Source organism: Lithobates pipiens, unplaced genomic scaffold, assembly GCF_037356315.1.
Source record: "Lithobates pipiens isolate NorthernLeopardFrog02 unplaced genomic scaffold, aLitPip1_a1.2 Scaffold_19, whole genome shotgun sequence".
Taxonomy (NCBI): domain Eukaryota; kingdom Metazoa; phylum Chordata; class Amphibia; order Anura; family Ranidae; genus Lithobates; species Lithobates pipiens.
In genome coordinates this window covers 258,176,448-258,191,920 of record NW_027507764.1, presented here as the reverse complement: position 1 = coordinate 258,191,920, position 15,473 = coordinate 258,176,448, and the positions used below count along the sequence as shown (strand labels likewise).

General features: G+C 44.4%; 1 protein-coding gene across 1 annotated transcript in view; it reads left to right on the top strand.

The window, feature by feature from the left end:
- The window catches only part of RPRD1A (regulation of nuclear pre-mRNA domain containing 1A), a 194,556-nt gene extending 190,996 nt beyond the window's left edge, over positions 1-3,560 (top strand). The window contains exon 7 of the mRNA XM_077491932.1: positions 2,989-3,560. Within this exon, the coding sequence (XP_077348058.1) occupies positions 2,989-3,147 (159 nt within the window). The 3' untranslated portion in view covers positions 3,148-3,560. The remainder of the gene's footprint in view (positions 1-2,988) is intronic.
- The last annotated feature ends 11,913 nt before the right edge of the window (positions 3,561-15,473 follow it).

The following is a 15,473-nucleotide window of genomic DNA, read 5'->3' as shown; positions in this document are numbered from 1 at the left end:
GGCGTTTAAGTACAATTTTTGATGCAATGCTTTGCAGCAGGGCTAATTCCTGCAATCAAACAAGAGTATATGGGAGAGGTTGCAGTGTGGTGGCACCAGCACCAGTGCCTAAGGCCCAATTTTTCTGCCCCTGTTTAACAGGGGCGTTTAATTACAATTTTTGATGCAATGCTTTGCAGCAGGGCTAATTCCTGCATTAAAACTAGAGTATATGGCAGAGGTTGCAGTGTGGTGGCACCAGCACCAGTGCCTAAGGCCCAATTTTTCTGCCCCTGTTTAACAGGGGCGTTTAAGTACAATTTTTGATGCAATGCTTTGCAGCAGGGCTAATTCCTGCAATAAAACTAGAGTATATGGCAGAGGTTGCAGTGTGGTGGCACCAGCACCAGTGCCTAAGGCCCAATTTTTCTGCCCCTGTTTAACAGGGGCGTTTAAGTACAATTTTTGATGCAATGCTTTGCAGCAGGGCTAATTCCTGCAATAAAACTAGAGTATATGGCAGAGGTTGCAGTGTGGTGGCACCAGCACCAGTGCCTAAGGCCCAATTTTTCTGCCCCTGTTTAACAGGGGCATTTAAGTACAATTTTTGATGCAATGCTTTGCAGCAGGGCTAATTCCTGCAATAAAACTAGAGTATATGGCAGAGGTTGCAGTGTGGTGGCACCAGCAGCAGTGCCTAAGGCCAAATTTTTCTGCCCCTGTTTAACAGGGACATGTAATTACAATTCTTGATATAATATTTCACAGGAGGGCCCCTTCCTGTGCCCACCCAGAGTAACGGTGAGGACTTATAGTGTTGTGGCACCAGCACCACAACCACCAAAGGTCAATTTTTCTACCACTGTTCAACAATGGCATGTAATTACAATTCTTGATATAATCGTTCACAGCAGGGCGCTCCAGCGCCCACCAAGAGTCACTTTGAGGGCTTACAATGTTGTGGCAAAACCAACACCTTGTTCCGCCATTTCTGCAGAGCATATAGGGCAGGCCCCTACTTTCAAACATCCAATTTACAAACATCTCCTACTTGCAAACGGAAGGAGACAACAGCAAGTGAAATGAAAAAAGATGGACGACAAAACAAATTATACAGGGGTGATAACCCTTCCCTATGTTTTCCAAAAAGCTTTAAAATAGTTTTTTTGACTGGAGCTACACTTTAAAAATGTACCAGTTGAAAATTACAAACAGATTCAACTTAACACAACAAACCTACACAGTCCCTGTCTTGTTTGCACCGCCTGTATACTGCTGTTCTGAGTATATAGGGCCTGGGGGCCACATGCATTTCCTTTTTTTAATATGGGTACGGGGTTCCCCTTAATATGCGTACAAGACCCAAGTAGGCTGGTAATGGGCAGGGAGGGCTACCCATGCCATTTTTCTCAATGATTTTCAACCATATTGCAGGAACCAGATATAACATTAAAACCGCAAGCAGTTTTAAATGGTGTTATTTCCGTTTAATGTCATTTTGTGCAGGGACTGTTCTAAACACGGGAAACACGTGGCACTTCACAGGCATACTACAGACACCCCCCAGGCACCATATTTAAAGGAATATTTCACTTTTTTTTTCACTTTAATCGTCATTAAAATCAGTGCTCCCGCCAAAACGGCCATTTTTAAAAACATTTTAGGCATTGATCCATGTCCCCTGGGGCAGGAGCCAGGTCCCCAAACCCTTTTTAGGACAGTATCTTGCATATTAGCCGTTAAAATTAGCACTTTTCATTTCGAACGTTCAAGTCCCATAGACTTCAATGGGGTTCTAACGTTCGTTCGAATTTGGGGTCCGTTCGAAAGTTCTGGTGCGAACCGAACCGGGGGGTGTTCGGCTCATCCCTAGTTGGGAATGAGGAATGTAAACTGGCCGCATTTGCCGAACGACGTTTTGTTTTATGTACATAATCCAAAGAATACAATGCCCAACTTTTTGAAGGTCTTAAAACAATATGGGGAATTATCCAATTTTAAAATAAACCAAGCTAAATCCGAAGTCTTAAATATAAACATAAGCAAGTGGGATGAACGGATGCTCCAAAGGGAATGTAAATTTCCTTGGCGGAAAGAACTCAAATACTTAGGAATAAAACGAGCAAATTCAATGAAGAAGATATACAAAATATATTTTATACCATTACTTGACTAAATCAAAGCAGAAAGTAAAAGATTAATAAATAGACCAATCTCATGGGTAAGACGCATTCATTATTTGAAGATGTTTATGTTTCCTAAGATTTTATATAAATTCCAGATGTGGCCTATAGCAGTACCCCGAGCATATCTCATAAAGTTAAAATCCCTAATAATGAAATTTGTTTGGAAGAATAAAAAACCAAGAGTCTTTTTCTCAATATTGAAACAAGGGAAAAAACGAGGGGGGTTAGTAGTCCCCGATATTCAAAAATATTACAATGCGGTAGTATTCGTTGCGGTAGTAGTCGTTGAATGGGCGAGGGAAAATAAAAATGAAAAGAGGTTGGTAAATTTAGAATTTGCATGTTGTAAAGCACAATTAAGTAAGATAATATGGAACCCCCTGCATACCTGTGTATTTGCATAGAGAGTTAGTTATTGACCTGATGTATTGTGTTATAATCTTTTTGAATAATCCAAATATGGTAACAGTATATTTATAGCTGGGCTTCACTCCATATGTAGTACGGATGTGAAAGATTTCCTAAAACAAATTCCTGTGTTTACTATAAAATTCCCCCTTCGTGGGTTCGGTACTTTACAATGATACATATAAGTGCAGAGAAATTATTACTTCTCTGAATCTAGTTACTATGCACAGAATAATATGCACCATATTTTGTTTGCTGTCATGCTCTAGATGATGCTATTAGGCTTCACATATGATCATTGGTGTAGTACTTTATTTAATATTTATAGGGACACCCTTCTATAATTGTTTTGTACTTTATAACACTCTGACACTTTCTTCCTCTTCTTCTTTTTCCTCATATGGGGGATCTACAGGATTTATCCTCATATGGCCACATTTTGACGTCCTTTGTGGGGGATCTTGTTTGCATTGGATTTGGCTGCAGTTGGAGGGCTTTTTGGACTGTCTGGCAAGACGGAGACCAGAGAGGGGCTACCTGTCTGCATTATACGTACATTTTCTTTGTAAAATAGAATTTGGATACTGGAACACCCATGTTTTGTATGTTCAGTGCATATGCTTTCAAACTATAGCAAATGTAGCTAGATGATGCATTACGATTATAGAATGTTTTCATTAGGACACTATATACATGTAATTTATTCTTGTTTGATTGCAGATGTGTGCTATGCTTTACGTTAATTGCACACACCCCTGAGGAAGAGAAAGCAACATAAGCAAAAGTCTTGAAATGCGTTGGGTATATATCTGCAGCATTTGTCGCATAGTGCAGCGGAATAAGTGTGATTTGCACCGGATACACAATTTAATATGTATGATGTGTCTTCCAGTTTCCTGTAAAGATTCATGTATAAGATTGTATTTTTACTTTGTATGTGCTCATATATTTTTTAAATACTATTATTAAAAATGATACTTTTTAATACATGCTTTATATTTCATTGGCGACTCATCCTACTTGAAAGTCCCCCCTATAGAGGAGAAAACTTGTTTCAATTTTCTATCTTTTTTGGGATGAGGTTGAGTTTAGCCCCCCCCCCCCCCCCCCCCCCCCCCACACACACACACACACTTCTGCGACTTGTAGCACTTTTTTTCAATTTTTTCTTTTTTTTTATGTAGCAGCTACAGGCCAATCTCCCTGCTAAATATTGATGTTAAATTATATTCCAAAGTCATGGCTAATTGCTTACTCCCCATTATTCCCAGATGGGTCTCAACAGATCAGACTGGCTTCATACCTAATAGAGAGGCCAAAGATAACTGCCTCCGAGCAATATCCCTAAACCAATATGTATCGAAATGCTACATCCTTCCACTGATGCTGAAAAAGCATTTCATAGAGTGGATTGGGACTATCTCAAATTGACCCTACGCCATTTTGGATTGGGTCCCAAGATGTTCCATCGCATCTCCTCTCTCTATTCCAACCCTACGGCACAAATCCGCATAAACAGAACACTAAGTGACTCATTTACCCTTTATAATGGGACCAGACAGGGTTGCCCTTTATCCCCTCTCCTATTCGCTCTCACTCTAGAACCCTTTCTGGCCACAATTAGACATAATATTAATATACTCGGTATCCAAGTAAGCAACAAATCCCACAAATATGCAGCGCGTGCTGATGACATTTAATTTTTTATCCAGCAACCACGTATCTCACTTCCTAATTTAACGTCAGCCTTTTCTACTTTTCAAATGCTCTCCAACTTCAAAATGAATCTTTCCAAGTTGGAAATCTTAAACATCAACCTTTCTAAGCAGGAGGAGAAATCTTTAAGTCCCCTTTTTCCCTTTAGATGGGTACAACACAGTATGAAATATTTAGGCATATACCTTACGCCCAATACCCACTCCCTTTTCAAACATAACTATATTTCCTTATTAAATAATGTTAGAGAAGATTTAAGAAAATGGAGTAGTCTTTCACATTCCTGGCTAGGAAAAGTTAATATTGTCAAAATGAACATATTACCTTGTATTCTATTCATCTTCCAAATGATGCCATTGGGTGTTCCTATAGGGTTCTTCATCATACTACAAACCATGATCTCCCGCTTCATCTGGAGGAACAGCAACCCCAGAGTGTCTAGAGACATATTATTTTGCTCCAAGGACTTGGGGGGGACTGGCCCTCCCAAACTTTAAGGCTTATTATCATGCTGTCATATTGTCTAGACTAGCTGAATAGAAATATGCTATTAACTCCAAACTATGGGTAAACTTAGAATACTCCCTAAGTAACGTGGACCTCTCAGTTGCACCTTGTTTGCCCCGCGTCCATAGACATCTAGCCCAAACAACTTTTTCGTTCACCCCATCTACCTTGGACATATGGGAATGCTCTGCATAAAAAGTTCTCCTGGTCGTATGATTCCCCCTTTTTACCACTTCTTAACCATAACTATTTCCTACTGTGCTTATTGGACCCAGGAGTCGTGGTTGCCAGATGGACCCCTCTTACTACATCATGTCCTTCATGCCAATACTCTCAAACCACTACCTGAGATCCTCGGCCCTAAACCATAACTGTCCACCATGAAGGACATATAGCGGTTTATTTACTAAAGCTAGAGAGGGCAAAATGAGTCACAGCTTGTTTAATTAAGCTTTAACAATAAAACCTGGAAGCAGATTGGTTTCTCTGCAGAATTGTGACTAATTTTGCCCTCTCTAGCTTTAGTAGTAAAACACCATAGGGTTCTTTATACCCTAGAGCAGTGATGGCGAACCTTGGCACTCCAGATGTTTTGGAACTACATTTCCCATGATGCTCCATCACACTGCAGAGTCCTTGAGCATCATGGGAAATGTAGTTCCAAAACATCAGGGGTGCCAAGGTTCGCCATCACTACCCTAGAGCCACCAACTCAGAAGCCCTCTTGGCTGAGGCTACTGCTACCAGGAAATCTGTCTTTAATGACAATTCCCATAGAGACAACTCTGTTATGTTTTTTTGGAGCAAACAGGGTAGTTGAGTATTATTACTGAGTCCCATGTAGAAATGTGGGGGCTCTGGAAGGCCTCAGCATTAAATTGATTGTAAAGGTAGAAGGTTTTTCATCTGAATGCATTCTGTGTGAATCAGCCCCCCCTAATACTTACCTGAGCCCCATCTCTATCCAGGGATGTTGCACAAGAGACTCAGCTGCCTGGCACTCTCCTCCTCATTTGCAGAGACAGCAGCAGAGTGCCATTGGCTCCCGCTGTTGTCACTCAAAGTCAGTGTGCCAATGAGGAGAGAGAGGTGACGTGCCTAACCAGGGCTCTGTGTCTGATTGGATACATGGAGCTGCAGCACAGTTGACTCCATAGCAAGCTACTTGCTGTAGGGGCACTCTTCAAGAGGGAGGAGGGAGGAGCCAGAAGAATCAAAGAGGAACCCAAGAAAATTAGGATCTGGGCTGCTCTATGCAAAACCACTGCACAGAGAAGGTAAGTATACAATGTTTGTTATTTTGTAAGAAGAAAAAAGATTTTACAGTCACTTTAAGAATTGAAGGATCAGAGGCCCACTGAGTCCTGGTAAGGGCTGAGATGGCAGAGATGTGTCCTTTGAGTGTGCTTGCACTCAGGCCTATGTTGAGACCTCATTGAAGAAAACCGGGGACATGACAAACTCAAGCTTCTCTGGTCAAAACTTCCCTGACATAGCATATTCTTGGAATTTTAGCCATTCTTTGTTCATGCTCTTATGAGGGTATCTACCATTTTTGAAAAGCAACCTAAATCTGTGAACCTTCGCCTCTCAAAATTTAGGCTGCTAACCTGAGCTTCTCTGGAGCTGGATGGAGAACTGTCTGTCAACTGTAGGTGTCTGTGAGATATGAATAGTTTGGTGCATATCCACTGTTAAAGAAAAATCCTCTGGGAAGGGTACTTTCTCCACTGAGCCACTCAACACAAGGACAGGAGAGACCATGGTCCTTATAATCATCAGGCATGCAGGTGCTGACAGGTGAAGTGAGGAACACCATGACAATTCAAAAACCTTACCACCAGTACATTTTTCTAGCAACAGAGAAAGACGTGAAGCAGTGCCTTGAAAATATTCATACCCCTTGAAATTTTCCACATTTTGTCACGTTACAGTCAAAAACTTAAAAGTATTTTATTGGGATTGTATGTGATAGACCAACACAAAGTAGCACATAATTGTGAAGTGGAAGGAAAATGATAACTAGTTTTCAATTTTTTTAATAAATAAATATCTGAAAATTGTGGCGTGCATTTGTATTAAGCCCCCCTGAGTCAATACTTTGTAGAACCACCTACAATTACAGCTGCAAGTCTTTTTGGGTATTTCTCTACCAGCTTTGCACATCTAGAGAGTGAAATTTCTGCCTATTCTTCTTTGCAAAATAGCTCAAGCTCTGTCAGATTGGATGGAGAGCATCTGTGAACAGCAATTCTTGCCACAGATTCTCAATTGGATTTAGGTCTGGACTTCAACTGGGCCATTCTAACACATGAATATGCTTTGATCTAAACCATACCATTGTAGCTCTGGTTATATGTTTAGGGTTGCTGTCCTGCTGGAAGGTGAACCTCCACCCCAGTATCAAGATTTTCCGAAAACTTTGTGCGACCATGTGTATGCAAGACACGTTTGGGCCAAAATCCATCTGAAAAAATCAGATGGATTTTGTTGTCGGAATGTCCGACTGTGTGTACAGGGCATAACAAATTTTCTTCTAAGATCGCACTGTATTTGTCTCCATCCATATTCCAATCAACTCTGACCAGCTTCCCTATCCTTGCTGAAGAAAAGCATCCCCACAACATAATGCTGCCACCACATTTCACAGTGGGGATGGTGTATTCAGGGTAATGTGCAGCGTTAGTTTTTGCTTTTAGGCCAAAAAGTTAAATGTTGATCTCATCTGACCAGAGCACCTTCTTCCACATGTTTGCTGTGTCCCCCACATAGCTACTCACAAACTGCAAACAGGACTTCTTATGGCATTCTTTCAACAATGGCTTTCTTCTTGCTACACTTCCATAAATGCCAGATTTGTGGAGTGCAAGACTAATAGTTGTCCTGAGGACAGATGCTCTCACCTGAGCTGTGGATCTTTGCAGCTCTTCCAGAGTTACCATGGGCCTTTTGTCTGCGTCCCTTACTAACCACTTCAGCCCCGGAAGATTTGGCTGCTCAATGACCAGGACATTTTTTGTGATACAGCACTGCGTCACTTTAACTGACAATTGAGCGGACGTGCAATGCTGTGCCCAAACAAAATTGATGTCCCTTTTTCCCCACAAATAGAGTCTTCTTTTGGTGGTATTTGATCACCTCTGCGTTTTAAATTTTTTGTGTTATAAACCAAAGAAGAGCAAAAATTTTGAAAAAAAACACAATATCTTTTACTTTTTACTATAATAAATATCGCGCATTTAAAAAAAAAACAAAAAAAAAATGTTCTTCAATTTAGGTCGATATGTATTCTTCTACATATTTTTGTTTAAAAAAAATCGCAATAAGTATATATTGATTGGTTTGAGATGTTGTGGCTGACAAATTGGACACTTTTGACACCACTGACAATTATACAGCTATCAGTGCTATAAAAATGCACTGATTACTGTATAAATGTCACTGGCAGGGAAAGGGTTAACACTAGGGGGCGATCAAGGGGTTAACTGTGTTCCCAAGGTGTGTTCTTACTGTAGGGGGGATGGGACTGTCTAGGATACGATCTGTCTCCTCTCCCCTGAGAGAACTGGAATCTGTGTGTTTACACACACAGATCCCGGATCTCGCTCTGTCACGAGCGCTTGCGGGTGCCCGACGGTCATCGCTCACACTGGGCAATCACATCAGCTCCGGGCACATGCTGCAGGCGCTCCCCTGGTGGCCAAAAGGCGAAGCAATGTAAGGTAATGTTGTTTTGCCCAGCCATGCCATTATGCCGCAGTAAAACTGCAGCGGCTGGTTGGCAACCAGTTAATGCTCTCCTTGCACGGCCTGTCAGTTTTGGTGGACGGCCATGTCTTAGTAGGTTTGCAGTTGTGCCATGCACTTTCCATTTTCAAATGGATTGAACAATGCTCCGTAAGATGTTCAAACATATTGGGATATTTTTTTAGAACTTAAAGTGTTTGTTAACCTGAAAAAAAAATGGATCCTGTCCCTTGAAACCGGAAAATTGTATACTTACTTTCCGTAATTTTCCTTTCCTGTCGAATCTTTATGGCAGCATACACTCTGGGTTGTGACTCCACCTCCACAACCTGATAGGACCATATAACTATAAGATGACGATACGGCCCCCGCCCCAGCATTCTCCGTATATATATATATATAAATCACCTCAAACGGGTGGGACATTGTATGCTGCCATGAAGATGCGACAGGAAAGGAAAATTACGGAAAGGTAAGTATACAATTTTCCAGTTTCCTGTCGCATCATGGCAGCATACACTCTGGGGAATAACTCGCAGACTGGGTGGGAGTGCAAGAAAATAAATTTATTAACAAGGAACAGAAGAGTTGGCCTAAATAGCGGCCCTTCCAAAATCTACTGTTGAAAGCCCTGCAGAATCCACCCTATAATGTGATATGAAGGTGTTTCTGGAGGACCAGGTGGCCGCTTTACAGATAATCTCCGCCGAGACCCTACAATAGGCTGCCCAAGTAGTTGCCACTGCCCTGGTGGAATGCGCCTTTAAGCCCTCCGGAATCTGTAATTTACTCAGTAAGTAAGCCTTCTCGATTGCTTTAACCAGCCATGAAGTGATGGTATGAGCCGATGCCGCCTGACCTTTCCCAAGGCCATATGGAAGAATCAAGAGGTTCTCCGATCTCCTGAATGACTCGGTTACTGAGAGATACTTCAGGATGTTGCCCCTGACATGCAGAGGATGAGGATCACCCTGATCTGTGATAAGGGCTGGAAGATTAATCTCCTGATTAACCACTTCCCACCCGGCCACTGCATATAAACAGCCAGGTGGGAGCTCTCTACTTCTGACCGGGCGTTCCTGCACAGCTGTGTGGTCCCGATGCGCGGGTGTCCCCCGCACACGCCGCATCTCGGATCGGCAGGAGGGCAATGTAATTTTCCCTCCTGATCCGCACAATGGCTGTGTCTAATCACAGCCATCGTAAGGTAAACAAAGGGGATGGTTGGCAGATAACAGGTGATCGCGCCGCCGCGTGCCCACGCACCGGCGCGATCCGATCTGCCTGTGCCCCCCAGAGACTGCAGAGCACTATATGACAGGAGGGCCATGTGATTGCCCCTCCTGATCACATGACGACTGTGTCCAATCACAGTCGTCATTTAATGTAAATAGAGAGCGGTTGTAACTGCTCTCATCTCTTCCTCTCCTCAGACAGAGCCTGTTAGTGAGGAGAGGAAGAGAGATCTGTGCTGCAGCCGGGAAGATCAGTGAGTTTATAGCTGTTTGTCCGCTGTTTACCCACTGATCACCCTGCTAGTGTCCCCCAAAACACACAGTGTCCCCAAAACACAGTGTCCCAAAAACACCTGTCATACAAAACAGCGGGCACATCTGTCCACCAACAGCGGGCACATCTGTCCACCAACAGCAGGCACATCAGCCCGCCAACAGCCGGAACATAAGCCCATCAACAGCGGGCACATCAGCCGCCCGCCATCTGACACATCAGCCACCAGCCATCATCAGGCACATCTGCCCGCCATCATCAGGCGCATCTGCCCACCATCACCAGGGGCATCTGCCCGCCATCACCAGGCGGATCTGCCCGCCATCACCAGGCGCATCTGACCTCCATCACCAGGCGCACCTGCCCGCCATCACCAGGCACATCTGCCCGCCATCATAAGGCACATCTGATGCCTGCCATCAGACACATGTGCCTCCCGCCAACATCTGGCACATCTGCCGTCCGCCATCAGGCACATCTGCCATTCGCCATCAGGCACATCTGACGCCCGCCATCAGGCACATCTGACACCCGCCATCAGGCACATCTGACACCCGCCATCTGACCAATCTGCCACCCGCCATCTGACCAATCTGCCGCTTGCCATCTGATATCTGCTGCCTGCCATCTGACATCTGCCCGTCAACATGATTAAAAGGTCGTACAGTGCAGAGGAGGCTTTCCAGATACTCCAGAGTATGTCGGACGAGAGTAGCGGGGAACTCTCTCCGTCAGACTCGGATAGCAATTATGAGCCAGTGGAAAGCAGTGCCTCCGAGATGGAAACCGAGGAAGATAGAATCCTAACCAGGAGAAACGGGAGAAATGAGCAGGCGCAGACATCCACCAGCAGCGCAGCACTCGTGGATGATATGCAGGCATCCACCAGCAGCGCAGCACCCCGGATAGGCAGGCACCCACCAGCAGTTCTGCAACCTTCCTAGAAGATAGGCCAGATGCTAGCAATGGAGCATCCCATCAACGAGGCAGTGCCCATACTAGCCTTCCAGATGTTCTACTGTATCCAACATAGCTGCCCGATACGTCAGTAGAACCTGTAATTCCCCTTTTTACATCCCAGCCGGGCTCTCAGATACAGACGGAAAATGTAACCCCACTTTATTATTTTCATTTATTTTTTGCCAATGATCTCCTAACCGACATTGTGGAGCAATGTAATCTATACGCCAGCCAACATATAGCCAACAATCCAAGTTCTTCCTATGCCCGTCCTTTTGTTTGGAAACCCCCCCACCGTGGAAGAATTTAAAATTTTCCTTGGCCTAACCCTCTACATGGGGCTTACAAAAAAAATGAAGTCCATTCCTACTGGTCTACCCAACCTCTCCACCACATGCCGGTCTATTCGTCAATGATGCCCAGAACCCGTTATGAGATGATCATGAGATTTTTACATTTCAATAACAATGCCCAATGCCTCCCTCAAAATCATCCCAGTTACGATAAATTATTCAAAATTCTGCCCCTAATCAATTTTTTTTTCTGCCAGTTTCAAGCAAATGTTTACCCCTGATAGAAATATTTGTGTAGATGAATCCCTATTACACTTCACTGGACGACTTGGGATACAACAATACATCCCCCTTAAAAGAGCCAGACGTGGGGTAAAATTTTATAAGGCATGTGACAGGACCACGGGTTACACATATGACTTTATAATTTATGAGGGAAAACACCGACAGCTAAACCCCCCTGGATGCCCTACCTACATGGGAACAAGTGGCAAAATTGTCTGGCAGCTGATCCAACCATTGCTTGGGAAAGGTTATCATCTGTATGTAGACAATTTCTACACAAGTCTCCCACTTTTCCGCCATCTGTACCTAAAGCAGACTGTGGCCTGTGGGACAGCAGGGACCAACCGCAAAGGCTTCCCACAGACATTGGTCGCCAAGAAATTAAAACAGGGTGAAATGGCCAGTATGCGGACTGAAGAGGTACTAGCGCTGAAGTGGAGAGATAAAAAAGGAAATGTCTACATCCTTTTCACAATACACAATGACACCTTGGTGGAACTGCAGAGAAGAAAAGGCCCCATCCAGAAGCCAAAATGTATCCATGAGTATAACTTATACATGGGGAGGGTGGATATGAATGACCAGATGATGCAGCCCTACTTGGCCACCAGGAGATCACTGTTTTGGTACAAGAAAGTCGCCATTTATTTGATGCAACTAGCCATGTTCAATTCATATATTATTTTTTCTAAGGGCACCCAAAGTTCCCTGACCTATCTAAAATTCCAAGAAGATGTTATCACAGCCCTTGTCTATCCCCATGGCAAACCCACTAAACTAATTCGCTCTGATGCAGTAGCCAGACTCCATGAAAGGCACTTTCTCGAAATCCTCCCTCCTACCCAAACAGGTCGCAAACCCCCAAAAAAATGTTGTGTATGTTCAAGTATAGGAATTCGCCGTGACACCCAATACTACTGTCCAGACTGTCCCTCCCAGCCAGACCTCTGCATTCACCACTTGTGGGACACGAATGACCCCCTTTGGGGATGCACTCACCGAACACTCGAAATCAAAAAGCCTTTATACTGCCATTCCAAAATCCTTCTTTGGCCACTAGATGTCTCCCTTATTGGAATTCGGTTTTCTCATATAAAAGAACAAAGATGTCCAAACATAGCGTAATACTGTTTAACACTATTTATTATATAAAAAAACCCCAACATATACATGCGTACCAAAAAAAAATGTTCAAGCATTGAAAAAGTACTGTGCCTTATCTCACTGGTTCAGTTGCGCTCGAGGAGAAACAAGCGTTTTTGCTGTGCACCGCAGAAGCATAACCATACCGGAAGTGACGAATGCGCCTCAATCCCTGTGTTCCAGCGAGCTGAGGAAAGGCGGAAGTGAAGCTTCTGCGGTGCACAGCAAAAACGTTTGTTTCTCCTGGAGCGCAACTGAACCAGTGAGATAAGGCACAGTACTTTTTCAATGCTTGAACATTTTTTTTTGGTACGCATGTATATGTTGGTTTTTTTTATATAATAAATAGTGTTAAACAGTATTACGCTATGTTTGGACATCTTTGTTCTTTTATATGAGAAAACCGAATTCCAATAAGGGAGACATCTAGTGGCCAAAGAAGGATTTTGGAATGGCAGTATAAAGGCTTTTTGATTTCGAGTGTTCGGTGAGTGCATCCCCAAAGGGGGTCGTTCGTGTCCCACAAGTGGTGAACTGCATGGTGGAAGCTGCACCTTAATCACAATAAGAACGGATAGAACAAGCACCTTCTTTTCTGGACATGTATTGTTGGTAGTCGGCTTCCTAGCCTGAAGTAATGTCTCCACTACCTTCCGAGAACAGCCCTGTTCTAGATACCTAGACCTCTCAGCCTCCAGGCCATCAGATGTAACCTCTCCGGGTTCGGATGTAGAAGCTGGCCCTGGGAGAGCAGATCTGCTGACAGCGGGAGAGGAAGCGGATCCACTGTGTTCAACTGAAGGAGAGTAGTGAACCATGGCCACCTCAGCCAAAAGGGAATCACTGCCACTACTAATGCTGCCGACCTCTTGAGCCTCAGAAGAAACCTTGCTATGAGGGGAGTTGGAGGGAAGATGTAGCCGAGGTTGAAGTACCAGGGATTTGAAGACAATCTATTCCCTCCGCTGAAGGGAAGGGGGTTCTTGATAGAAACCTCTGACATTTTGCGTTTGCTGGAGTAGCTGCTAGATCTATGTCCGGTGAGCCCCAGGTCTGAGTTATGAGCATAAACGCTTGGGAAATCAGAGACCACTCATTGTTGAAAACAAAGCTTCTGCTGAGTGAGTCGGCTAGGAGATTCTCGGTCCCCGGAATATAGGCCGCTCTCAGATCCAGTAAGTTCAATTGAGCCCACTCCATCACAGGGCGAACTTCCCGCATCAGGGAGGAGCTTCTGGTGCCCCCCTGCCTGTTGATATAGGCGACAGACACTTTTTGTCCATCTTCAGAAGGACTCGTTTCCCCCTCAGGTAAGTACTGAAGGCCAGGAGGGCCTGAAAGGCTGCTTTCATCTCCAGCACGTTTGAAACTGCATCCCAGATCCTGAATGGCCAGCGGCCCTGGGCTGCATGATGTTGGTAGTGAGCCCCCCATCCTTCCATGCTTGCATCCGAGGTTACAGATTCCTCAGGAAGGGGAACTATATGCTTGCATCTCATCAGATTGCAGGAACGAGTCCACCACTGTTTGACCTCCTCCTTTGACCACCAGGATTGTTTGACCTCCTCCGAGATGTGGATCGGTTGGGTCATGGATGAGCCGTCCCATTGACGCAGAAAAGAAGTCTTAAGGGGTCTCGTGTTCCATTGAGCCCACTGGACCATAGGAATGGTCGCAGACAGAGTGCCTAGAAGACTGAGACATGCTCTGGCCGACAGGGATGTTGCTGAGATTGCTCTTCTCACCTTCTGAATCAGTAGGGAAATCTTTTCCACCGGTAGTTCCATCGTGTTTGTCCGAGTATCCAACTCTGCACCCAGGAAGATCATCATCTGGGTAGGATGAGCATTGCTTTTTTTCCAGTCTATCAACCAGCCCAGTCCTTGTAAAGTGGCAACTAGGACCTCCCGATGTTGGATAAGGGACTCCTGGCTGCTTGAAAGGAGAAGAATGTCATCCAGGTAGTGATGGACTCTCAATCCTCTCTCCCTTAAGGACGCTATCAATGGTAGCAGTACCTTCATGAAGGTTCTGGGGGCGGTAGAGATCCCGAACGGGAGACATTGAAACTGGAAGTGGCCCTGATTCGCCGAGAACCGAAGGAACTTCTGGAAGGCGACATGGATCGGAGTATGAAGATAGGCGTCCTGAAGGTCTATGGAGAGCATCCAATCTCCCAGATTTATGGCTTGGAGGATCGATTGTAAACTCTCCATCTTGAATGTCTCCACTCGAATGGAGCGATTGAGGTTTTTTAAATCTAAAACTGGGCGAAGGTCCCCTGATTTCTTCTTGACCAGAAACAATGGGAAGTAGAATCCCTGTCCCTTCTGTGAAGTGGGTACTTCTCTTATTGCTTTCTTTTGAAGAAGCTCTTGAACGTAACTGGTCAGTAGAAACCGTTTTTCCCCTGATGAAGTCTAGTTGAACAAAAATGATCCCCTGGGGGATGTCCTCCGAAACGGACTGTGGCCACTGTCCATGGGTCCTTTATTGCTTCAGCCCAAGCCAGCTTGAATCTTGAAAGCCTTGCCCCCAATACTGCTGGTTGGACGGGCGTACCTTCAAAAAGACTTTTGGTCACCGGGAGCGGAAGTCTTGGGTTTTTGGAATTTCATAAAATAATTTTGGGGGTTCCTCCAGCTCCTCCTGTATTCTTTCCCCGGCCTATAAGCTTTCGCATCCCTGTATCTGTCTGGCAGATTACGCCTAAAGGGAGGAGGTCTCTGCTGCTTCGGTT